This window comes from Pygocentrus nattereri, chromosome 13 (genome assembly GCF_015220715.1).
Source record: "Pygocentrus nattereri isolate fPygNat1 chromosome 13, fPygNat1.pri, whole genome shotgun sequence".
NCBI classification, from domain to species: Eukaryota; Metazoa; Chordata; class Actinopteri; order Characiformes; family Serrasalmidae; genus Pygocentrus; species Pygocentrus nattereri.
This window is the reverse complement of record NC_051223.1, coordinates 7915336-7941946: the sequence shown is the minus strand read 5'-3', so window position 1 is coordinate 7941946 and position 26611 is coordinate 7915336. Positions and strand designations below refer to the sequence as shown.

The 26611-nt window shown below is 40.1% G+C and overlaps 1 protein-coding gene across 1 annotated transcript in view; it reads right to left on the bottom strand.

The window, feature by feature from the left end:
* Positions 1-1386: 1386 nt before the first annotated feature.
* Positions 1387-26611, bottom strand: part of ngfrb (nerve growth factor receptor b) — a 59825-nt gene continuing 34600 nt past the window's right edge. The window contains exons 5-7 of the mRNA XM_017683898.2: positions 17855-18095; positions 11647-11807; positions 1387-7130 (exon numbers count right to left, since the gene is read on the bottom strand). Coding sequence (XP_017539387.1) covers positions 6802-7130; positions 11647-11807; positions 17855-18095 — 731 coding nt within the window. The 3' untranslated portion in view covers positions 1387-6801. The remainder of the gene's footprint in view (positions 7131-11646; positions 11808-17854; positions 18096-26611) is intronic.

Sequence of the window (26611 nt, the reverse complement as noted above, 5' to 3'; positions counted from 1 at the left end):
TGCTGTAGACATTATAACCACCACTGTAAGTTTAAGTTTCTCAAAATGTACCATTTTGATAACTCTGAAAGACTTTGTTTGCATCTCAGTCGTGACTTTTTTTATGAAAATGTTAAGAATTCTCCTTTTAAAGCTGAAACATAGTTGCCAATTAATGTGTGCATGAGTTTTATGTGTATACCGCATGGTATGACCACTCTAAAACACCACACTAAACTTAGTATTTAATTCCTATTGCGCTGAATCCAATAACACTGGCAGTTTGTCGACTGAACCGCATCGGTGATTTGAAAAGTAACATGAGAAGAACTAGTGAACAGAACACAACAGACGGGTGTAAGTCAATTTAGTCATGTCAGTTTAGCAGTTAATCACTGGCATAGTCTTCATACAGCTTTCCCTGTGCGCTGGGGCACTATCAACATGCTACGCAGTAAGAGAAGCATACGCTGAGCCCTGATATTGGCCTCCCTCCATGTTCTTCTTGTTCAGCAGGAAGAAGGACTGATGGGGGTTCACACTGTTATTTTTCTGAAAGTTGCACTACATGGTCTTTTTTCCTTTGGGGTTCACACTGGCTGCGTCTGAACAGTTGAATGAAATTTCCTTTCCTATCTACTTGCCTTGGACTGAATACATTAGCAGATGGAGCTACACGGTTGCCAGATCAGGCAAAATCAAGGAAAGCAGAGAGGAATGGAGGTCTTATTTTAGCTATTTCGATGGAGCCCTGGTGTTGTTTTTTCAGTGCTGGCTACTGCTAAGTAACAATAGTATCCTAACTGTGAATCAGCTGTGCTAGCATACTACTGCCCCTCTAGGTGGTGGTATACTATTAACACAGGAGTGGGTAATCAGGAGAAATCCTGGCACTTTGTAGTTCTGCAATTACAGACTACAGTCCATCTGTTTCTTTGCATACTTTGTACACCCTGCTATCAATGGTCAGGACCCCCACAGGATCCCCTAAGAGCAGGTATTATTTGGGTGGTGGATCATTCTCAGCACTGCAGTAACACTGACGTGGCAGAGGTGTGTTAGTGTGTGTTTCTCTGGTCCGAGTGGATCAGACACAGCAGTTCTGCTGGAGTTTTGAAACACCTCAGTGTCGTTGCTGGACTGAGAACCAAGAATATCCAGCCAACAGTGTCCTGTGGGCAGCGTCCTGTGACCACTGATGGAGGGCTAGAGGATGACCTAGACAAACTGTGCAGCAGCAGATGAGCTATCGTCTCTGACTTTACATCTACAAGGTGGACCAACGAGGTAGGAGTGTCTAACAGAGTGGACAGTGAGTGGACACAGTGTTTAAAAACTCCAGCAGCACACCAGCGCAACACACTAACACCTGTCCACTGAAGAACAGGGTGACAAAGTATGCAGAGAAACAGATGGACTACAGTCTGTAACTGTAGGACTACAAAGTGCACCTATATGGTCAGTGGAGCTGATCAAATGGACAATGAGTGAAGGTACAAAGATCAGTGTATAAACGCTTGCATGGCGCATGATAAACATTACAGCCAAGATTATATTTGTAGCAAATTAGGGGTTACATCAGTGGCCACCTCAGTTTGCTGACTGTAGAGTCGGTAGAGATTAGCTTGCTTAAATTTGGTCTGGAGCTGATTAGCACAACAGGCAGTGCTCTAATTCTTGCATTACTTAGCAATGAAGCGGTTTTCATATGCAAATCATATGAAGATGGACAGCAATGTCAAAAAAACATTGTCCAGAGGTCAAGAACAAAAAGCCTGATGAGGATGCAGTGAAATGCTGAAATATTATAAGCAGCCTGACAATGTGAAATGCTGACAGGAACTTAGCCAGCTAGCATTAGTTTGCATCTCTTCTATATAAACTGTCCTGATTTAGAAGTTATCTGGCTAATTAGCTATCTTATTACAGCAAATAAATAGGAGTAGGAAATGATAAGATGCTCAGAGTTTAGCTGTTAGCTAACTTAATTTGAACACAGTGGTTAAATAGCTTTTCTCGGCTAAGCTAGCTGTAAGCCTGTTAAAAAGCCAGCTAACTTCGCTTTGCTATCATCTTTTCCCCCCTTCCTTTTTTCCCTCAGAGAAAATACAGTCGGAGTTTGGGGTGGGCTGGTCTGCATCATATAATTTAATCATGGAATGGCCCTGACGACTATTAACTAGCCTGGTGCTGCGAGCTAAAACCCAAAAAAGCACCTTTTTGGGGTTCATGTCGTGATCATTTCTTTCAGTACACGACTGAAACACTAAAATCTCTCCTCCATTACAGCTGTCACTGAAAGCCTGTCTCATCTTTCATCTGACGGGTCAGCGCTGAGTAAACACGAAACTACTTGAAGGTTAAACGTGAGGTGGCCAGCATGAAAAACAGCCAGTAAATCACATTGTACACATACAGTGTGAACCCCATCTAAGGTAAAATGTCTTTTTTCTGGTTTTAGTTCAACTAATGCTTCCTTCAAACCACCATACGTAATAAGGCCTCTGTTGTACGACATGTGTAACCTTTGGAGAGTGACCTTTGAAGATGGACAGCGTCACATATAAAATAACCCCTGAGAAATTCTACACGTACCGTCATTAACCTGTCAAGAATTATTCGTGTAACTCCTTTTCAGGCCTTTAGCTTCTCCTCCCCACTTTATTTCATGGGACGGAGGAGGAATAAGACGTGATGCCTTCCATATTGTGTCATTTGGCTGTTAGGCGGTGTCTTGTTTCCTTTGCTCATTTAAGTCACTTTAAATTAACCTGAATTGGACATATGTGATGCCAGTTCACTTTGTGTGTGGGTAGCTCGTTTCTTTGGTGTATGTGTGTCACTCTATCTAGGTCACAGACTCTATGACCAAGCTCTTTTGTCATGGTGATGACCCTGGGCAGGTAGTGACCAGTATCATTTTACCTTCCTGTTAAAAACAAGAAGAAAACAAAAAAACGCTTCTCAGATTTCAGATGGACCACCAGGACAGCGAAAGCCTTTCTGAGAATTTTCCTCGCTTCACATCTATCAAGCGTGGGCGAAACAAACCAATATTACGGAAAGTTGACAAAACATTAACCCTTAACTGCACAGTGTTGCCATATGGCAACAGCGACCTTTTTTTGCCCAGAATAAAATGGTATCTATTCAAACACCTTCTTATCACAGTGTGTACTTTCCATAAACAGATCACATGGCGAGGCGAGGCCTCTGAAACTCTCTCCCCTCCCGCCAAAGTTTAAGAAACAAAAATTAAGTACAATCTGTGGGAGGTTACAATTTCTTTTTCAGAAATAAAACCAGTTCAGAATTTATGGGTTTAAAATAAAATGCTAAAATATAACTGTTGCCATATAGCAACAGCATATAATGGGAATAAATGAATACAATTCCATTGCAAACTGCTATTTTACGCTTAACTTTTACGTTTGATGTTGATAGTTTTGTCAGTATAATTATTTTTATTAGGATTGTACCAAAATTTCTGCCATCAAAATTGTTCAACTGAAAATGGTCAAAATCTGTTTTTCCCCCCAAAAGAGAAAACAGACAAAAAAGTTAACACAAAAAAGAGAAATCATTTGGACGCTAATAAAAATTTACAAAGAGTCATTTTAAAATGCTGTTTTTTTTCAGCACAGATGGGCGTAAACATTTTTGAGCAGTCTGCTACCTTATTTCATGGTTTCTACAAGGAACAAGCAGTTTATGATTTATTATCAATGATTTATCATTTCTATTCTTGTCAAATATCACGAAAAGATAAAACACACAAGACCTTCTCCACTACAGGCTTGACTCCACTTGTAAACACAACATTCGCCTTGATACGCAGAATACAACAAACAGCTTGTGTCCTGAATTTCGATTTTTGATTTTGCGTCACAAATTTTCTTATTCCATCCTGTATTCTTTCATTTGTGGCTGTTAAGCAGGTTTTTTGTGCCTAGATGATGAATTTGTCTATTGGAATTGAACTGGTTTCCTCCCGTTATGTACACTGCAGCTTACCAATGCTGTTGCCACATGGCAACAAAATGCAAAATACCCCAAATTAATTTTATCTTTTAATGTAGTAATTATACTATTGTCAATATAAAAATCATAAAAATGTTCATATCAATTTCTACACAGATTGTACTTAATATTTGTCTCCTAAACAGCTTGCTGCATTGCCACATGCTGTTGCCATATGGCAACAAAATGCAAAATACCTCCAAGATTATTTTACTTTTTAATGTTTCTAGTAATTATGCAACTGTGAATAATACAAAGCATAAAAATGTTCATATCTATTTCAAAATTAATGCAATTAAGGGGCAAAGACTAATATTGATGAGATGATAAAGATAATATTGGCAACTGAGGTGATGCAATGTAGATGTTTTGGTTTTGGGTAATGAAGGCGTTAACATGGCAACGTACCAAAGGAATATGAACCCATTAGCATTATCACACATGCGATTCTCTTTCTTTCCTCCTTCACACTCTCCCTCTACAGAGTCTCTCTTTTTAGTTTAGAGCTCCTCCCGTGAAGTTCATCCTCAAATAGCTGTGGGGCCTTTTAGCCTCCAGGCAATGTCAACTATTAACGATTTGCATCTCTATGGTGTATTTTACAGAATATACAACCCTCAGAATCTTCCGTGAGATCTCAGAATCTTTCGTTCAGATTTCTGAAAAACCACAAGCTTGTACACCGGAGAGAATGATTATGATGGATGACGAAGAGTTACTGAAAGGCAAGACTGGCTGTTTTCGACCACGGATCTGTCTGAGAAACGTCAAGATTTGCCACAAACTGACATGTAAGCTATTTGGGATGAGCAGAGTGTCAATGGGTTAAATACTGTACTGGAGATGGTAATGAACGTTTATATGATGTATGGAAATGGGTTTCTGGGTAATGCAGGTTTGTGCTGTCAATAGGCAAATGACTAGAGGAGGCAGAAAATGAAAGGTCCTCAATTTCAGGCCTGGAGGGTCCAGAGTCAAGAAGAGTTTGATGATTTTCCAGCTGGATTCACATTTTTTATTTGGTTTGATATGGTGGTGCCGTGATTCAATACATTTTTCAGTACCACTGAATTAATGCCTAGAAATGTGCTTTGTGTAAATATGTCACTGTTGACATGGCAGTATTAGAGCAACCAACAATATAAAGGTGCGCTGTTTGAAATTTTTAATGGTACACTGGAATTTCATCCATTCAAACTGGTAAAGCCACGTATGAACACTAAACTAGTGCTGTACTTTTTTAAGGTCATCAGATGAAATGAGACGTGGTGTGAAAGAAAAAATAACGCAGGAAAAAATATGAAACGTCATATTAGATTAACAACACAGAACTGACCTGTTTCCTTCCAATTCCACTAAATGAGAAGGCAGATAAGTGGTTATGCCATTGCCACTGAGAGCTAATATGCTAGCCCTGAGCTAACACAGTGGTCATAAGCTGACACGAGCCATGAGCTAAAATGCTACCCATTACCTAATGCACTAGCCCCAAGCTAATGACAACAATCTATTAAGTTAGCCATGAGCTAATGCACTAGCCATGAGCTAAAATGCTACCCATTACCTAACTCACTAGCCCAAGGCTAATGACAGCAATCTATTAAGTTAGCCATTAGCTAATGCACTAGCCATGAGCTAAAATGTTACCCATTACCTAACTCACTAGCCTAAGGCTAATGACAGCAATCTATTAAGTTAGCCATGAGCTAATGCACTAGCCATGAGCTAAAATGCTACCCATTACCTAACTCACTAGCCCAAGGCTAATGACAACAATCTAGTAAGTTAGCCATGAGCTAATGCACTACTGCCAACCCAACTAACGCTAGGCAGGCATGCTAGCTTGGTGTTAGTGCTCTAGCTTGGCACTAGCAGCTAATTAGCTTGGCTGATGCACTTTCCCACGCCAAGATGCTAGCTGCAGTCTAATGTGTTAGACCTAAACAAGCATGCTAGCTAATGTGTTATCCCTGAGCCAAACTACCCCGATTACAAACCGTGTGGCTTTTTTTCCCCTTGTGTTTCCTTCTGAGGCGAAGCCTGATGTGTATGGAGTATTAAAATGAGTCCTTGAGTACTTTTTGGACTTTATTTTTTATTCTTATTTCCACCCAAATTAATTATGGCTGATTCCACCTGCTAGTTAGGTCACGATGCTACCAAGTTAGGAGAGTGAAGGCTAGCATGCGCTCACTGGACAGCTCAACACATTTGGAACTGTTATGTCGGCTAACAGATGCCTACTCTGGCTGAGTGATGGGGGGAGATTATGCTCCCTTGGACAGCGAGCTACACATGGCTGTGGCAACGCTGGGGATTGAACTTGTGATCTCCTGATGATAAAGACAAAGAGTAGACGGTTGAGCCTCTCAAGAGATATCTTGTGCTGTGACACCTCTATTTAATTACCAGGTGCCCGAGCTGGAAAAAACACCCAACTTTGCTGGACTGTGAGCCTCCAGGACCAAACCTGAGGGGGTTAGCGGGTTAGCTACCATGACATTGTTGGTTTGTTGGTCAAAACTGAATGGCACATGCAAAAAAAAAAAAAAAAAGTGGCAAATACTGACGTAATTCCAAAAAGTCCAGCCTTGGTTCAGGTTTAAGAGGCTTGTGGCACATGGCATTAACACTTTAGCGAGTTAGCATGATGGGCTGTATACTGCAGTACACATCAGGGTATGAGGCTATGGCTGTGTTTTGGAGCCGTGGATATGGCTTTTAGCAGTATAAGTGTGTGTGTGTGTGTGTGTGTGTGTGTGTGTGTGTGTGTGTGTGTGTGTGTGTGTACACGCCTCTCCCTCATACAGTAGATGTGGCAGTGGGCTTCAGCATGATGCTCTGAGCGATATCTTCTCGGTTGATCTTCCTAAGGGCCGTGCACAGCGTGTCCACGCTGGCCGTATCCTGACTGGCCCAGTCGGACAGCAGGGCCTGGATGGGTCTTTCCTCCTGCCGGAAGGAGGCGATACGCTCCTCTTCGTATCCCAGCAGCCCAGCCAGACTGCACCAGTCGGTTTCCTGCATGGCCCCCGGTCCATCACTGTCGCAGCTGTCGCTGAGCAGTTTCTCCACCTCCTCACACGTGTGCAAGGACAGCGTCAGTGGCAGGCCTCCGTCTATCTTAACCACTGAGAGAAACAGAGAAAACCAATAAATAATAAATTATATTATATTTTAATTATTTAAAAATATATGGCAGTCATGGGCTAGAGGTTAGGGAACCAGCCTTGTGACCAGAAAGGTTGCCGATTCGATCCCTGAGCAGACAGCACATGACTGAAGTGCCCTTGAGCAAGGCACCTAAACCCCAACTGCTCCCCGGGTGTTGTGGATAGGGCTGCCCACCACTCTAGTCAAGTGTGCTCACTGCCATCTAGTGTGTGTGCATTCACTAGTGTATATGTGGTGTTTCACTTCACGAATGGGTCAAATGCAGAGGTGAAATTTCCCCTTTGTAGGACTAATAAGGGTTAATTAATAATATATTTAAATTAAATAATAAATGATAAATGAACACTACTGTTCAAAAGGTTGAAATGAACGGTTTTAATTATTTAAAATTAATTTGCACATACAAATATGTCTGTTGTTTATGCTAAAATGACTGAGAAAGCTGTAGATCAAACGTAAAATGACTATCCAAAATTAAATTCTAATCAAATTAATATCAAGAATGTAAATGTAATTAAATAAATACCCAGAATAAAGTAACAAATTAAAAATAAGCTAAGTTACAAGCAAATTAACATTTATAATGAAAATATATTCAAATTAATATTGCAAATAAAAATAACTAAATTTCTATCTAGAACATAATTATAATCAATTAAATATTATGAATAAAAATTACCCAGAATGAAGTAATAATCAAATTTGTGAACATACAATCCGATTAATATCCAAATAAAATTGTATTCAAAGTATCATTCAGAATTAAATAATACAATTAATACAAAGAATTAATTACTAATCAAATATATCACAAATAAAGAAATGACATATCCAGAACAAAATTATAATCAAATACATATTGTGAATAAAAATAAGAAAATAAATACACAGAATGAAGTAATAAATTAATTAATAATTAATATCAAATATAAATTATATGCAAATTAGTATACAGAATTCATTTTTTATCAAATTAATATTCAGAATACGTTTCTGATAAAGAAATATTCAGAATTAAGCTAAAAAAATCTCAAGAATGCCTCATATTTAAAAAGTGGGGATCAGATATAAGTAAGATAACTTATAACTTATAACTTAAAATATTATTAATCATTTAATAACTCAAAAAACTGAAAGATAAACAAACATTTTTTTAAAAATCTGGCCTCTAGTTTATAATATCTAGGTGTCTTGTTTATAATACTTTACTATTCATTGTGAAAGTTATTACAGAAAAATAAGAACATTCTTAATAGTTCATGAGAATCCAAGCTTTTATACAGTAGTGCACATTACAGCCAATGGGCCAATAAATCAAGCCAGCTTAGAATAGCTTAGAATAGACCACAACAACCCATGTTTCTTCGCAGGCCGTTAGTGACCATATTTGGTCAGAGTCCATGCATTTGGGAATTACAGTTAGAAAAAAAGATATGGGAACCAGGGATACATAGGTTCTACAGCGAGAGAGAAAAAATAACATAAATGCCAGTAAACAAAGAGTTCAGGACCAACAGAATCTACTCAGACACCGTCACAGTGACATGGCATCCCTGTGCCATACAGATATACTGGTGTCATGAACTGATGGGAAGAGTTACAGAGTATCAGACTTCCATCCTAAATGGAGTTCACCAGGAGATTTACAACAATCTACAAAAAAAATCTAATTTTTCTTCATCATTTGAACACAGCAGCTTGTCTTTGCACTGTGTGAAAATTTCATGTTGAGGGGACCAAAAGAAATGCTCCAAAATGACTTGGAATAAAATCTCTACATTCAGTGCCTAATCCAATCAGAATCGGATTTCTGCAGTTATCCGATTAATAAAATAGTCATTTAGACACCATACTCTGATCAAGAAATCCAATTAGGAAATCTGATAAAGAGGCTGGATTTTAGCTCAGTAACCAGATTTCTCAGCGTATCAGACTCTTACTCTGATTTCTTTCAGATTTCTCAGCGAATGAAACTCTTACTCTGATTTCTTTCAGATTTCTCAGCGAATGAAACTCTTACTCTGATTTCTTTCAGATTTCTCAGCATATGAGACTCTTACTCTGATTTCTTTCAGATTTCTCAGTGAATGAAACTCTTACTCTGATTTCTTTCAGATTTCTCAGCATATGAGACTCTTACTCTGATTTCTTTCAGATTTCTCAGCATATGAGACTCTTACTCTGATTTCTTTCAGATTTCTCAGTGAATGAAACTCTTACTCTGATTTCTTTCAGATTTCTCAGTGAATGAAACTCTTACTCTGATTTCTTTCAGATTTCTCAGTGAATGAAACTCTTACTCTGATTTCTTTCAGATTTCTCAGCTAATTAAACTCTTACTCTGATTTCTTTCAGATTTCTCAGCGAATTAAACTCTTACTCTGATTTCTTTCAGATTTCTCAGTGTATGAGACTCTTACTCTGATTTCTTTCAGATTTCTCAGTCTGCACATGTGCAAATCAGACAGCGATACCAGAAATAAGTGAGCAGCATTGCCGTCTGACACAGCAAACACTTTTGGAGTGACGCTGAAACCAGACACAAAATAAAGCATTTAAATAATCTTCATCTTCTAGATGATGTATGTTCATATTTTCAGGTAAAGTGGCACAATGTTAAAAAAAATAACCTGTGTCAGTTTTGAGTTTTACATTATGTTTACGTCACGTCTTCTTCTGTGAGTATATTGGCTGATTGCAAAGCAGAAATCTGATTACTGCCTGACTCATGTATAGTTTCCCCTTTAACCCATTACTCAAGAGCATGTAAATGTGCTGATCGGGTTACTGACCAAATCAGATTTCCTGCAGTTATCGGATTATTTAGTCCATCTAAATGCACTCATTAGCTTATATCAACCCCTATATGGCCAGGGCCCAAAGTTTTATTACACACTTCTATGCACTAAGAACAGCTCAGCCAGTTTGCATTGGAGGCCCTGTAGTAACTGAATGATAAGACTTAGTATGTAATAAGAATTTTAAGAATTTAAAAGTTAAGACCATTTTTGACTTCTTCTGTAAAGTTAGGATTTTGGATATACATGTTATCTTCTTGGTCATCAAGCATACAGCAAACCCAGTTCATACCCATTGTCCGAGCATGGATGGAGACTCAATCTACCAAACTGGTAGATCACATGACTTCCACACTTCCCTCAAACTTAAACGGATGCTTAAACGGACTTCATCCTCCGGAAGATCACCTGACTACTGGCTGCTCCTCACATTCCAATCAGAGATCTGGATCTCCCGAATACTAATATTTATCACCTGGTTTATCTGTCACATAACCAGCTGCCCACACCCCAGCTACCACCACTTGCCTTGGACCAGCCGCCCACACCCCAGCTACCACCACTTGCCTTGGACCAGCCGCCCACACCCCAGCTACCGCCACTTGCCTTGGACCAGCCGCCCACACCCCAGCTACCGCCACTTGCCTTGGACCAGCTGCCCACACCCCAGCTACCGCCACTTGCCTTGGACCAGCCGCCCACACTCCAGCTACCGCCACTTGCCTTGGACCAGCTGCCCACGCCCCAGCTACCGCCACTTGCCTTGGACCAGCTGCCCACGCCCCAGCTACCGCCACTTGCCTTGGACCAGCTGCCCACGTCCTAGCTACCGCCACCTGCCTTGGACTAGCTGCCCACCCTACACTGAAGTTTTCATGGACTCCTAGCTATTTCTACTTCTAATAATACTATTACTATTAATATTAATAGTTAATATTAGCTCATCTTCTCTATGTTGAAGGATGTTTGAGTTGTTTCACTTTCACCTTCTGACTGACCTTTAAACATTAAAGAGGAACTATTTTTAAAAACTTCTGCAAACTTGGAACATAGTCAGTCAGTGTGCTATGGAGTGAAATGCACTGTTCTAGAAAGAGTCAGAATGGGGTTCTGTGTATGACTCGGACTTCTTTACAGCGGTGGTAAATGGAACCAGGGGTCTACAACACAAATATAGCCGTTTTATTTACTACCCAAAACCTGCAGTGAACTTACACGTGTCTTCGGAGGTTGAGGTTGATGATGGTAACATAGTGGAAAATATGAAATAATACATTTTCTTTGGGGCTATGTACTTCTCTACTTTAAGGAAAATGTGATTTGGATCAAAATCTTATTACAAAAGTACCATAAAATACTGTACCAGACATCAGGCGCACATTCATGACCATTTCACATAATATCTTAACGTTGAGGGGCTTTTGAAGGCATTAAATTCCTAAGACATCTGGTTCCATTCACCACCACTGTAAAGAAATCTGAGTCTGTACAATGAATCATTTCACACCAAACCACGCTGAATGACTTTGTTCACATCTCAACCACTGAATTATACAAAAAAGCAAACGAGGCAGTGGAATTCCCCCTTTAACTTGGGACTATAGGAGTCAGGCAAGGCCCTCAGAGTCTGGATTTGTATAGTGAATAGGTTTGTGATGTCCGTGTTTGTGTGTACCTGTCTGTGGAAGTCCCTGACCCTCCTGTAGGCTCTGGCTGTCCACTGAGATGCCACTGTCACTGTGCAGCTTCTCTCCCTCGGGCGAGGGCGTCTGGCTGGGGTTGGCTGTGCCTGATCGGTTGTTGCTGTCCTGTTTGTTGTGTTTGCAGCTGTTCCACCTGTTCCACACAAATAACATATAGGAACATTGTGAGGAAGGGTCAAGGAAAATGTCCAGCCTGTGGAGATACACGTTATCCAGGAGAACTGGGTGTTGTATTCATGCATTTTGCTGGTCTTTGTTTCCTTATTTAATGTTAACAAACTTCTTCTTTTTCAACACTATAGACCCCAAAATAACTCATATCCAGAATAAAGTTTTAAAAATTATAGTAATATCTGTAATTAAAATGATTTAGAATTAAATTCTAGTGAAATTGATATCCAGAATGAAGTTATAACAAATTTAATATCCATAATATTTAAGTAAAATTAATATAATTGAAAAAAATTTATATATACATAATTTTACATAGAAATTCTAATTAATACATTAAAATTTAATGTCTAGGATTAAATTATAATAAAATTATTATTTAAAATTAAGTTCTAGCAAATTAATATCCAGAATGGTGTTCTAATAAATTCATATGTAGAATGGCCTTTCTAATCAAATTAATATTGAGAATGAAATTATAATCAAATTAATAACCAGAATGAAGTCATAACAAAATTGATATCCATAAAAGTTACAATAAAATTAACATCCAATTTAAGATGAATGGTCTAATAAAATCAATATCTAAAACAAAATCATAACAAAAGTAAAGTCCAGAATAAAATCACAATCAAATTAACATCCAGAATGAAGTTCTAATGTAATTACTATGCAGAAAGAAATGATAATAAAATTAATATGTAAAATTAAGTTCTAGTAAACTGAACATTTGGAATGGTGTTCTAATAAAATTACTATCCAGAATGAAGTCAAAACAAAATTAATATCCATAATAGTTACAATATAATTAGCATCCAGATTAATGGTCTGATAAGATTAATATCTAAAACTAAAATATAACAAAAGTAAAGTACAGAATAAAATTTAAATCAAATTAACACTGAGAATGAAGATCTAATGGAATTAATATCTAGAATGAAATTCGAATAAAATTAATATTCAAAATGGCGCTCTAATAAAATTCATATCTAGAATGAAGTCCTAATGAGATTAATATCGAGAATGAAATTATAATAAAATTAGTATCCAGAATAAAGTTCTAATAAAATTAATATCCAGAATGAAGTAATAACAAAATGAACAAAAACAACCAATAGAAATGCTCCAAAATGACTTCTGGTTCCATAAACTCCCATTCAAAGTTATGAAGGTTTTTCCCTTCTCCTGTAAAGTTGCTGTTTTGGAGATACGAGGTTTTAAGAACCTTAAGAACGGTTTATAAGCCGTTATCACTCCAACAGAACAGCTGCTCATCATGAACCCCACACTTTCATGCAGGAGCCTGGGTATCTAAACCTGAGTTAGTAGAGAAAATTGTAGAATGTGATTCTGAATGTGACTGATGAGACAGGTCCCTGGTGTCCTCTTCATTTGTATACCTGTCCTTATCACCCAGCCTGTGCTTTTCTCTGTTCATATGCAAACGTGATATTTTAGCCTGGTTCACTAGATCAATACATACTCTGCCTTTCCTGCTCATGCACTGGAAGTGGGTCAATGACATGCTTTTAAATATTTCATGGCCCCACCCACCCTGTCATGCATGCTCTGTTTAAAGGCTAAGAGACCCTCTCCGCTGAAGGTCAGGCTCTTTCCCTTTTATGGCCACTCCACAAAATGTGTAGTTACTGTGATAAGTTGATAAAAAACCATTGGATCATTGAATTTTTGGCCCCTGGGTCAAAAAAGGTTTTTTGTTGAAAGGATAAAATGGCTCTTCTCAACATTTGGTTTGCTGACCCCTGCGTGAAATACAGTACTGTGCAAAAGTTTTAGGCATCTAAGCAAGTTTTTAAGAGTTTATCACAATATACATTAGAATAAAGTCATATTCATAATTAAAAAAAAACATAAAAACAATAAAAAGTAACAAGAATTTCTTGGGTCCATATTTTTCCTGGACACCTTCACAGCCACCACAGAGACTTGTGAATATTATCAATTACATCATGAGCTCAATTTACTGAAGCACTGATTGGTCAAACCAGGAGCTGCTTTTTAACTACATATAATACTGGGCTTTATTCAAATATTAACACTTTTCTCAACAAATAAACATAAACTACACAAATAAATAGATTTTGAAAAGGTGTCTTGGGTGCCTAAGACTTTCACACAGTACTGTAGATATAAGTTGGCTTTGTATTCGCCAGGTTTTTCTACGAATTGTCCCCTTCTACCTTAGCAATTACACTCTGGTGTACATGGCTCATCTCAAACCATCATTCTGCTGCTTAGCCATCACGTGGCCTACTGTGATATCATAAAAAAAGAAAAGGCAGCCAGATAAGAGGCCCTTAAAATTTGAAAATTTTAAATTTAAAAAATTTTAAGGGGCTCCTATCTGGCTACCTTTCCTTTTTTATGATATCACAGTAGTATGTGCCTGTATGTAGCTCTCTGCCATGTCATATTAAAAAATAAATATATATATTAAAATAACAAATAATTGTATTGCAAAATTACCATAAAACAATGTCTCAGGCGTCAGGCAACATATTCCTAATCGTCTAGTTAACAACTTTCACTGAGGGAGCTTTTAAAGGTGTGAAACCAGGGCTGTCCAACATTCTCTGCAAAGGGCCAGCATGGCTGCAGGTTTTTGTTCTGAACAAGCTGGAGAGCGCCTGATTCCACTTCTTCAGTCAAATAGTTTCAGTTAAACAACTGTGGTCATGTGACATCCTGCTGCTATCCTGCTTCTCTAGAAAGACAACATGCAACCACACCAGTACTTTGCATATAAGATGGGACACTATGGTATTAAACTCTTTGGACATCCTATCACCACTCTGAACACTCTAGAACAAAGCAACCACTCAGAATCACTTTGAGTACATCTTATTCGTTTAATTGTGCAGAAATTTAAAAAAAAAATCTAATCAAAAGTGTCCATATGAATAATTTTGGTCTGCCCTAATATGTACATAACTTCCCGCTTGCCTCAAATGTAGTCAAACAGCTCAGCCATGTTTGGTGTCCACCTGCCTAATAAGCTGTTGGTCTTCCCTGTCACCAAAACTACTGAGGCAGCATACTTGCTGAGGCATGGGCCCTGCAAGAACTTTGAAGCTGCCCTCTGGTGCTCAGCACTAAGATGTTGGCAGCAGAACCTTTAAGTCCTGTAACTTGCAAAGTGGACCCCCCACAGGTCGGACTGTGATCCAGCAAGTCCAAAGATGGCTGACCGGATTGCAATCTGTGGAACTGGAGGCCAGGACAACACCTCAAACTTTTCATGATCCTCAAACCATTCTTGAACAGTGTGCAGTATGGCAGGTTGCATTATCCTGCTGAAAGAGACCACTGCCATCAGGGAACCATTGCCACAGAGGGGTGTACCAGGTCCACAACCATGTTTAGGAAGGTGGAAAATTGATGTCCAGATAAATGTCCAGACTCAGAACATTGCCAGAGCTTAACATTGCCTTCCCCATCTTGCCTTCTTCCCACAGTGCATCCTGGTGTCATCACATCCCCAGGTAAACAGCACTTACCCGGCCGTCCACGTGTTAGACCAGGTGATCTTCTTTCACTCTGAACAGACTGCGGCAACACAGCCCCATGCACAACAAGGTTGGACTGTGTGTTGTGACACATTCTTCCCATAATCCGGTGTCACAGTAGCCCTTCTGTCGCTTCGGAACAGACAGGATAGACTCTGTTGCTCTTGCACATTGATGGGCGCCCAACACCCTGTCATCAGTTAATGGTTTGTCTTTCCTCTGACCACTGTCGGTAGGTACTCACGACTGCTGACCAGGAGCTCCCCACCAGCCATGCCATTTCGTAGATGCTCTGACCCAGTCGTCTGGCCATAATAATTTGGCCCTCGTCACAGTTTCTCAGGTCATACCTACCCATTTGTCCCACATCCAACACGTCGACTATGACAACTGACTGTTTGCCTAACATTTAACACATCCCAGACCTTGACATGCACCGTTGTTATGAGCTAATCACTGTTATTCGTTTCTTCATAATGTTTTGGCCCATTAATTTATAACTCACCAATTACCATTATGAAAACTGCATGCTTTAATTATTACCTGACAACATGTTTTGCCTGACCATCTATATTTGGAATAAGGGAGAAAACTGAACTGAAAATACTTCACCAAACTATTGATTTAACCCTCTATTGCATGACGTTGCCTCTAGGCAACAAACCCATTTTCATCACGTTACACTAATGTATTTAATGAAAAATACAGTGTTAATAATTAAAGGAAGATTATGAGAAAGTCCATAAAAAGCATGTATATGGTCATACTATCTCTTTTGCACACTTTTAAACATCTTTTTTTTGTTATGAGAATTTGCAGATGTATGTTTGTTGCATTGAAGCAACATTGTAGAGCAGTGGAATGGATTCAGCGAATCACATGCCAGATCTTACCACTTCAGGAAACATGACTTTATATAATTTCTTCCCATTGTCACAGAATGTTGCCTCAGGGCAACATCCCCAAAAAGGACCCCTGCACACATTTTTAAATAATAATGTTTTTGAATTTAACAATCAGTTCAATTTTATGCAAGAACACCTATCTTGTACACCTACTGAGTGGAAGTAAAAGGTAGGTATTTCTAATAAAGTGGCCAGTGAGTAAAAGTACAACCCTGGTGTTTCCAATAAATAGGGCAGTGAGAGGAAGTAAAAGGTAGGAGTTTCTAGTAAAGTGGCAACTGATTGGAAGTACAAGATAAAGTGGTCAGCTAAAGGTCAGTTAATATTCAATATAGTTTTTTTGTGTTTTGTTATGAGAATCTGCAGATGTAATGTTTGTTGCCTTGAAGCAACATTGTAGGACAGTGGAATGGATCCACCCAGTCACATGCCTGATCTCACCACTTCAGGAAACACGACTTTATACCATTTCTTCCCTTTGGCGACAATGTTGCGTCAGGGCAACATTCCGCAAAAGGACCCCTGCACAAAATGTTATATATATTTTTTAATTGCTCTCATAATGCCTTCAGTAGAGGGTTAAAATTGCAACAGACAAAATAGAATGATAAAACACTCTTTTGCAGTTAAGAAAGCTAATAGGTACACAATCACAAAACTGCAGAGAGGGGCAGTAAGGAGCAGCAGGCTGGAGTTGAGATGAACCAGATGATCTCGTTTAAAAATAGAGTGGCCCGCTGGTGTTTGAGAAATGAATATCTTATGATCTTCTGGGTTGGGACCAGAACAAGTAGCTCCGACTTTTCCGACAGAGCAGCCTCTGTTAAAGTGGGAATGACAGGAAGCCTTCTGATTTCAAATCAGATAAAACGAGCTTCTCTCTCTTTTCTCACCTTACTGTATATAATGAACAAGGCACATGTGACGTGTCTCGGATTTCTCTCTCTCTCTCTCTCTCTCTCTCTCTCTCTCTCTCTCTCTCTCTCTCTCTCTCTCTATCTCTCTGAGTAATAGCTGAGAGGAGAGGGACTTGGCTGGCTGCCCCGCCATCCAGGATGTTAAAAGCTTTTTCTTGAATATCACACCATTTCCTGAAATATTGCGTTTAATGAAAAGGTCTGACCTTCACTTTTTCCTTCTACTGCTTGGTTGTGCTTCCAGCAGTTCCAAGCATGACCATTACACCATAATGGTAACGCTTCCTGTGAATCCTGTATTCATAATAATTATACACCCATCAGGCATAACATTCTGACCGCCTCCATGTTTCTACGCTCATTGTCCATTTTATCAGCTCCACTTACTATATAGCTGCACTTTGTAGTTCACCAGTTACAGACTGTAGTCTGTCTGTTTCTCTGATACTTTGTTACCCCCTTTCACCCTGTTCTTCAGTGGTCCGTACACCCATGGGCCCTTGCAGAGCAGATATTCTCAGCACTGAAGTGAAACTGATGCGGTGGTGGTGTGTTAGTGTGTGTTGTGGTGGTCTGAGTGGAACAGGAGGTGATCATAATGTTATGCCTGATCACTGTAAATTTATTGATAAGGCATGCGCATTCAGCCTCTTTCCTCACCGTTTGATGATGATGAAGGCCACGATGCCGAGCACCACAGCGGGCAGGATGGACACATACAAGGGGATGAGATTGTCGCTGAGGCGAAGGCCCGGTCTCACCTCCTGGGGATTGGCTGTTGGCGTGCTATCCATGATCCTATCTGTAGACTCTTCCGGTGTGAAGTCATCGGTGAAGGTGATGGGGGACAGCTCTACCGGAGAGAGAGGAGAGCTCGAGGGGTTTGAAAGATTCCCATCTGCTATAAGAGGAACATACAATTAAGGTGTTATATGTGAAGTGCATTTTATAGTTATCAGCTTTGGCCACAACTGGCCAATAATGAATTGGGTAGGGGTGGTTGATGTACATACTACATAATTGAGCTATAAGGTACCTCCAAGGTTGGTGTTTCTAATAAAGTGGACAGTGAGAGAGTACAAGGTAGGTGTTTCCAATTAAGTGGCCAGGGAATAGATGTACAAGGAAAGTGTTTCTAAAAAGGTGCCCTGTGAATGGACAAAGAAAGTAGGTGTTTCTAATAAAGTGGTCAGTTAGAGGACATTTAAGGTAAGTTAATGATATAGCCAGTGAGCAAAAGTACAGGGCAGGTGTTTCTGATAAAGAATATGGTGATTATATTAGTAAAAACAAAGTTCCTCATACTGTGTTCCGCTTCTCTGATTCTGGTCTTTAATATTCGCCCCTCTATATGAATGTGTAACACAATACTACTCTCATGTATGAGAAAATCAATAAGCTGCAAGGTCAAGTCAATTTCAGTGTCCAGACGGAAATTTTCAAGGTTAACGACAAAAGACCAAAAGGTCAAACTGTTTTCCAGTTTGGGCCCAAAATAATCCCATAGGAATAAATAGGATGACAAATCTCATGCCAGTCTACTGTACTTCTGCTTTACCTAAAGACACTATTTTGCATGCACTATCTCATAACAGGCACCCAAGCATAAATTCACAGTTGTTCTAACCCGCATTCATCCGTTTGTCATTTTTTTCCATCTCTCTTTCTCCTCCCATAGAGTCCTATTCACCACTCAAACTCTACTTCTTTGTCCGACAGCCACCAAACAACATCATCACTCAGGACATGTCCTCAAGCTTTAAACCCCAGCCATCCTGACCTGCACTCTTCTGTGTGTCGTTCTTTTCATCCCTCATTCCTCCAATAGAGTCCCATTCATTGTCGCCCAAACACCAGCCCTAATCTTTATTCTGCTGGAGAGTCACCAAAGTACATGTACTCACTCAGGGCAGGTCCCCAAGCTGTAATCTGTAGTATTAGAGTTGTTGTCTCTCAGTCTTCATAAGGTTTAATACTGAAACTAGACTACAGAACATAATCCACAGCCATACTGACCTGCTCTCCTCTATGTGTCATTTTTTCATCCCTTGTTCTTCACATAGACCTTTCATTTTCAACGACATGTAGCTACAACTTAGCAACTTCCTATGAATGACTTAAGAAACACCTCATACACCATGATAACTGCCTAACAGTAATTTACCTGGGTTATCGTAGTAACTGCTGTGCAACTTTTGTGTAAGTCTGTGAATTTGCACAGGACTAGCAGAATAATTTTATTTTAAACATTTATCTGCCACCATACTGGTTTTATATTATTGAAAAGCTCGATTTTTTGCTGTTAGCGAAAAAAGCAGAAACATATTTAATATGACACAGCAAGTGAAGTATCAACAAATAAATATGAAATTTGCCAGTATTTAGTGTGTCCACTTTTTATCTTTATTCCACTATAGACTCACTTTCAGTTCCACAAAGAATCTACAGACACGCTTTCAAAGTTCAGTCTTAGAAGCTGGTTGATGATTTTCTGAAGTAATCAAACCCATTCAGTGGTGTTGAGGTCTGGACTCTGGGGCAGTCAGTCCATCGTTCAGCTTCTTTGTTTGATGTGTCCGTCTCCTTTTCTCAGTGAGGTTCTTCTTGAACAGCTACACTTCCTTTCAGACCCATAGTGCTGAGTCGTCTTCTCACAGTGGAAGGATGGACAGAAACACCTGTGGATGTTTTCAGATCTGAAGCAGCTTGATTTTCTCCTCTCTCCCAGAGATGGAAGCTTTAAGCACTGTTTATCTGATGGGGGCACTTTTGATGTCTGTCAGGTCTTCCAGGTGGTTGTTAGGATGTCACATTTTCTGGAACCTTTAATCATTTTTTGAACTCCAGTTTTGGAACCAAGTGGATTATCTTTGTCTGATCTCATCATAAATATATCCTGAAAAATGAATAGTTCATACTTAATGGCGGTTTTGCCCAGTAATGTATGAAAAACAAGGCCATTTAAACATTCAAATGGTTCTATGAGCTGTATATTACAAATATATCCTTAACCATAATAGTGCCAGAGACAGAAAATCTTAAATCTAGTTACATCTGTTGGGTCTATTATGCTTAATCTTCAGAGAAAGGTCCTGAAATTGACTCTAAATTAGCAATTGAGAGCAACATTAGGCTTTAGGCAATCTGAATGGGTCTGGAGAAAACGTTGTTATTGCTATGACTGCTTTATTCGGTCCCCCATACTGCAGCGGTGAGCGCAGCTCGCTGGCAGACTGAGAAATCTTCCTGTAGATTGTATTAGACGTGATTCAATTGGAAGCTATAATAAACACACTTTGTTCTGAGTCGGGCCTAATGGCCATTAAACTGGGGCAAGGGTCGGAGATGGGACGGTGAGGGGTGGAGTCTAAACGAGCCAGGCCCGGCCCGGGGCTATGGGACATGGGGGCTGTTCAGCTTGACAGATGGACGAACACATTGAGGATCATCAGATATTCTGGCCATGAGGGGAACAGAGGCGTAGCTTGGGTGTTTTGGGGCTTGGCCAGTGAAAAGAGACCTCAGGGTGTGGCAGCTATTGATTCAGGACAAACAGGGGTGGCGGAACTGGGTGATATTCAGCAGTCTAGCTCCAAACATTGCTCATATGTGGCATTGCCTTTGTGGAACAAGCTAGATTCATACAGCAGAATCTCTTGGAACCTTCTAAACCACCCTGCTCTTCTGTAATGTTACATGTACATTCACTCTATATGTTAATATGCATATATCAGGCATAGCATTATGACCAACTAATTGTTTCTATGCGCATTGTCCATTTTATCAGCTCCACTTACTATATTGGTGCACTTTGTAGTTCTACAGTTACAGACTGTAGTCCATCTGTTTCTCTGATACTTTGTTAACCCCCTTTTACCCTATTCTTCAGTGGTCAGGACCCCCACGGACCCTCACAGAGCAGGTACTATTTGGGTGGTGGATCATTCTCAGCACTGCAGTAACACTGACATGGTGGTGGTGTGTTAGTATGTGTTGTGCTGGTCTGAGTGGATCAGACACAGCAGTGCTGCTGGAGTTTTGAAACACCTCAGTGTCACTGCTGGACTGAGAGTAGTCCACCAACCAAAAATATCCAGCCAACAGAGTCCTGTGACCACCAAAGAAGGACTAGAGGACGATTAGCTCATACTCTACAGCAAGAAATGAGCTATCGTCTCTTGCTTTACATCTACAGGGTGGATGAGCAACGCATGTGCGTCTAATAGAGTGGACAGGGAGTGGACGCAGTGTTTAAAAATCCACTCTGGAAAAATATTGCAGATTAGCTTAGCAAGACAAAATGTGTTTATTTCATGTTGAACTTTTAAATGCATGCACATTCACTGTGTTACAGAGTTGTGTTCCAGTATGCATGCTGGTTTTGTGTGTATGTGATACAGCCACTCCCTGTTCCTGCTCACATATCCACACACACACACACAAATACACTCACTCTCAATCCCAGGAGAAGGGACACCAGACACCACCATTGACAGAGATCCTCTTTGTTGTATACAAAATCCCCCTCAACCCTTTTCTTTGCTCTATGTATCTGTCTTTCCCTTCCTCTATCATCCCATCTCTCTTATGCACTGCTGCTCTTTCATTGCAAGCTTCTCCTCCCCTTCATAAAGGACTGAGTCACTCATCCATGCCGTCCTCCTCCACATACTCCTCCTGCCTTCTTTCCTTCCTCAACATCTTCTCTGTGTTTTATGCCATAACGCCTGAGGTCTTGCCAAGAAGGCATGGCACCATCAGAGCATGTATGTTGACCGACAGACTGACTTTCACTGCTGATTTGATGGGCAAAACTGTAGTGAAGGGATCATCGAATAGCAGAGTGTTGGCCAGATCTGGCTCGTGAGCATGTTTTCTGCTGCCCCAATCCATCGTCCATTCATTTCTGATAAAATAACAGTGATTCTAGTAAGAAATGGATAAAGCAATGAACACTGTTGCACAAATCAGCACTTACTGAAATGCAGGACAGCCCTAATAGCCATCATGCTTGATGGAGATCAGACAGGTTGGCTAAGCATTGTAAAACAATAGTATAAAAAGACATTTTTCAGTCTGTTCTTAAATAGAGGCACTAGTACATCTATGGGACTTACAGTGTTATGCTAAGCTAACTGTGGTGTATATTCACTGTTTGACTCTAAACTTACATTTAAAAGTGTCCTGCCAGCAACATGTTCTCCAATCTTTGAAGGGTTCACCTGTTGGATCCTTTGTTGCCATGGAAAAGGACACAGTTCGTATGGCACATATGTAGAATTATGAGCCATTGACCAACTGTTCCTCTAATCAGAGGATTTGGACCCTCATATATAACCCATCTGTGCAGGGAAATACCTACATACACACTGGTGAACACACACTAGGGGGCAGTGAACACACTTGCCCAGAGGGATGGGTGGTATCACGGCACCCAGGGATCAGTTAGAGGTTAGGTGCCTTTCACAAGGGCATTTCAGTCATGTTCTGTGAGCTCAGGGGGTCGAACCAACAACCTTCAGGTCACAAGGCTAACCTCCAGCCCCCGACAGCCCCAACACAACTGCATATGAAATAGACTTCAATATGGGCCAGCCTAGTTGTGCTGCTGTAACGCAATCAGCCTTCAAATGCAGCCTCCGAAGGATGCAGGCCCTGAATTGGGACGCAGCTATAGACATCTAAAGCTTAGCAGATCTGAAGATTGGAGTGTTGGGACATTGGAGGCCTGGCCCAAAGAGTATTTGCTCTGCGAGAATTTGGCCCTAGGTCAAATCTATTAGATGACCCCTGCTGTAGTGCACAAGAGGAAGGGAACAGAGTGTGAATTGTCTAAACAATCTCTCTGCGGTGGCCTGTGACTAGTAACTGAGTTACCATGGCAACAGCCCATGGCGATCATAAAAACTCATTGCCAGTTTAACAAAATGGCATTGTTTATTGAGTTATTTCATGTAGACCATTAGAAGATCACATCGCAGCTCTTGTTCTTCAAGAAAACCAGGCCTCAGATGACAAGGCTCCAGAGAAGAAGGCATCGGGCTAAAACACAAACTCTTGAATGCTGAAGCTCATGCTCATGTTCCAGCTCTGTTCTTTATCACCAGATGAATTGCGGACAATGACAGTTTGACCATAGCAAAGATAACACCATCCTACAAAAAGTTTAGTTCTACATGAGCTCCTTCCCCCAGTTACTCAAATAAGACAACTCTGTTATTGGTACTGATATGGCCTACTGCGGTGGCCAACAGGTAGGTCACTATCCTCTTCTGTAAAACTTAAGGCCATGAGGCTCAGTGCCCAGTTGCATAAAACACATTAAGCGTGGGTTCCCTTAAGAGAACGCTTAAGGGCACTTACTGTTAAGTGAGCTGCATATAAAGCCCTATGCTCTTAAAATATTTCCTTAAGGTCGTCACAGGCCTTTAGCAAAGCTAATGTTACTCTTAGGTCTTAGTAATGCTTTACAACTAAAGTTGATCATCAAAACTATGTTGACGTTAACCTTAGCAAGATTAAGATTATTAACTGTATGAAGGGGTCTGTGTGAGCATCTTTGACCATAAATACTGGCTGTTAAGAGAGACAACAACAAGCTTATCGCTGTTGTTGGAATGATAGCTTTACAAGAGAAGGAAAAAAACCTATTTCACTTTAAATGTAAGTTAATGGAACCAGACTTTTTTCCAAGTCATTTTGGGTCACTTCTTTTGGGCCATTCATTGTGGAATTTACACACAGTGTAAAGGGTAACAGGTATTTTCCAATTATGCAAAAAATAAGATATAAGGTTTTCTTCCAACATCAGCAATAATACAAGCTTATCCCTGAGAAGACCACATGTGAAGCCATCTATCTGGAAAGGTAAGCATTTATTTGTTCAAAATAATGAGATAAAATAAAAAAAATAAAATTAAAATAATTTTATGTCTGTGAGGGTGTAAAATTAACATCACTGGAAAGCTCAACACACTTGGAGAACACTTACTCCTAATTCAGTTATGTCAGCTAACAGACACCCATGTTGGCTAGCATTGCACTGAAATTCACATTTTAGCTCCGCCTTCTTTCTTAATTTTAGTCCAAACTTCTCAAAACTTACATTTTTAATAGTGCATCTAAGCTAGCACAGGTTACGTTTTGCTAAATCAGAAAATAGAACAGTGAATGTAGTTTTTTCCTCATAAGCTGAAATTAGTTTATTTGTTTGTTTATTTATTTGTTGATTTGTTTATTCATTTACTTTTACTCTTTTACACTCTTCGGCTCCGTGTGGCAAGACTTTCTAACAGTCTAACGGTCATTGATGAGTTTAAGTAATGAGTTCACACAAAATCATAAACAATATAAACAATACACACGACAATATATCATATAAAATCCCACAACCCTCCATGACCAGGGGCCTGATCCCCCTACCCCTCTACACGCCCCCACCCCCTACTTTTGCTGTACCATATACAAACCCAACTAATATACTAAATGATATGAATTTTGTTTATCTGTGTGATGCTTTTGACACTCAAATGTTTACGGACATGTTTTGTGAGAACGGCCCAACAACAGAGCTGCGCTGGTTGATTGCAGCCGTTATCATCCCCATACCAAAAAAGCTGTGTAAGGTACTATGTACATTGTTGCACATGATTAGATCAGCCTTGGAGAAACAACGTCACATCTCAGGCTTGGCTAGGCAGCTACAGACGCGACAGTCACTGATAATAAAAAATATTGTTTCTAGAAGTATCTCAATAATAGATTTCTGCTATATCACTCACCTCTACCACAACTTGCACCATCTCAAATCGACGAAGGAAAAGTGTTGCTATTATAAGGATTAATATTTTTAGCTCAGGTGGTATCTCTGTAAGTACATATGCTAATGCTTCTGGATCATTAGTGATGTTCCTGGAAGCATCAGCAGCAATAATAATAGTAATAATATTAATGAAATACTGCTTCAGTGTCACGATTGGCGCCTCCTAGTCCGGTCCATGTGCGTTTGTTTTGGTTTTTAGTCCAGCCCCCTTGTTTCATGACTCCACCCCTGATTGTCTTCACCTATGTTTCCAGCAGTCCCTCATTTACCCTTATGTATTTAAAGCCTGTGTTTTCCCTTGTCTGTTTACTGGTCTTTGTTTGAACTGTTTGGATGTACTGTTTGATCGTGTTTGATGTTAGATGTTCTGATTGTTTGGTGTCGTTTGATTCAGTGTTCATTTCATCATTTCGTGCCCCCTGTTCTATCTGTGTTGGCTCTATGACCCTGGACTGTTTAGACTATGACCCTGGATTTGGCCTTAATAAACGTCGTTTATCTCCGCATATGCATCTGCCTCCTCGCTCCCCGGCGTTACATTCAGAGTTAGGGAATATCTTCAAATTACTGATAAAAAAAACTTTTGCTACTATTATTATTATTATTATTATTATAGCAAAACTTTTTTGCCAGTAATTTATAGACTAACTCTGATGCAGTAATTCATTAGGTGACAGTTGCTGTTTCTGGGCCTAGACCTAATGACTATAAATAAAAGTGGAAAGAAGAACACATTTAGTCTTGTTTCTTCTTTTGATACCGGGGGCATCTAAACCTCTCTCCAGATGTGTCCCTTCAGTAAAACTGAACGCAGTAAGAGCATGCCGAAATCCCCGCTTCCTCCCCTCTGGAATCTACACATTACTCTGAGCTGCAGCTGTCAGGCTGGGGAAAGTACAGGCCTCAGTAATCCCTCAATTATATTCTGTTATTAGGCTTGAAGTGTGCACATACACACCTTGGTGTGGGCTTAGCTGTTGTGCGGTTGGCTTGGAGGTGCTGATGCAGAAAATGATCATTTTCCTGTCCCGCCCCTCACCGTGTTTTTATTGCTTGTTTTGTTTATGGACTATGGAGCTTGGTGCCAAAGCAAGCCTCGTCATGCCAGAGAGGGCAGGGCGCTTTACTTCTCTTCTCTGCAGCAGAACGTGATAGTCACTCGCAGAGGTCAGGCCGAGAAACCCGATAGGGCAGGAGAGAAACTTCATCTCTTCTATCGACCGTGCTCGCTTCTCTACATCTGCTCCCTTTCTCGTCCTCTCTCTAGTTCCCTTCCTCTTGTCCATCCCATCTGCTCCACACTGCGTGTCCATCTCCCCTTTCACTTCCCTCCGTCTCCTCTTCTCCTCATCTTTCTGCATACATGCAGTCCTTCACACTTGCTTATGCTAGGGATGGATGTGGGTAATTAACCCCTTAACATGCCATTACACACTTCTATAACCTTACAATAGCTAAAGTTTGCATCAAAGTCCCTGTGGTTACTGAATAATTAGCTTTTGTGTGTAATAAGCCTGGGATGGTAAGGGGTTAAAAACTTGTTCCAGTTGCTTACTTAATCAGGTTTTTGAATACATCATGTTAGTAGTGGGCGA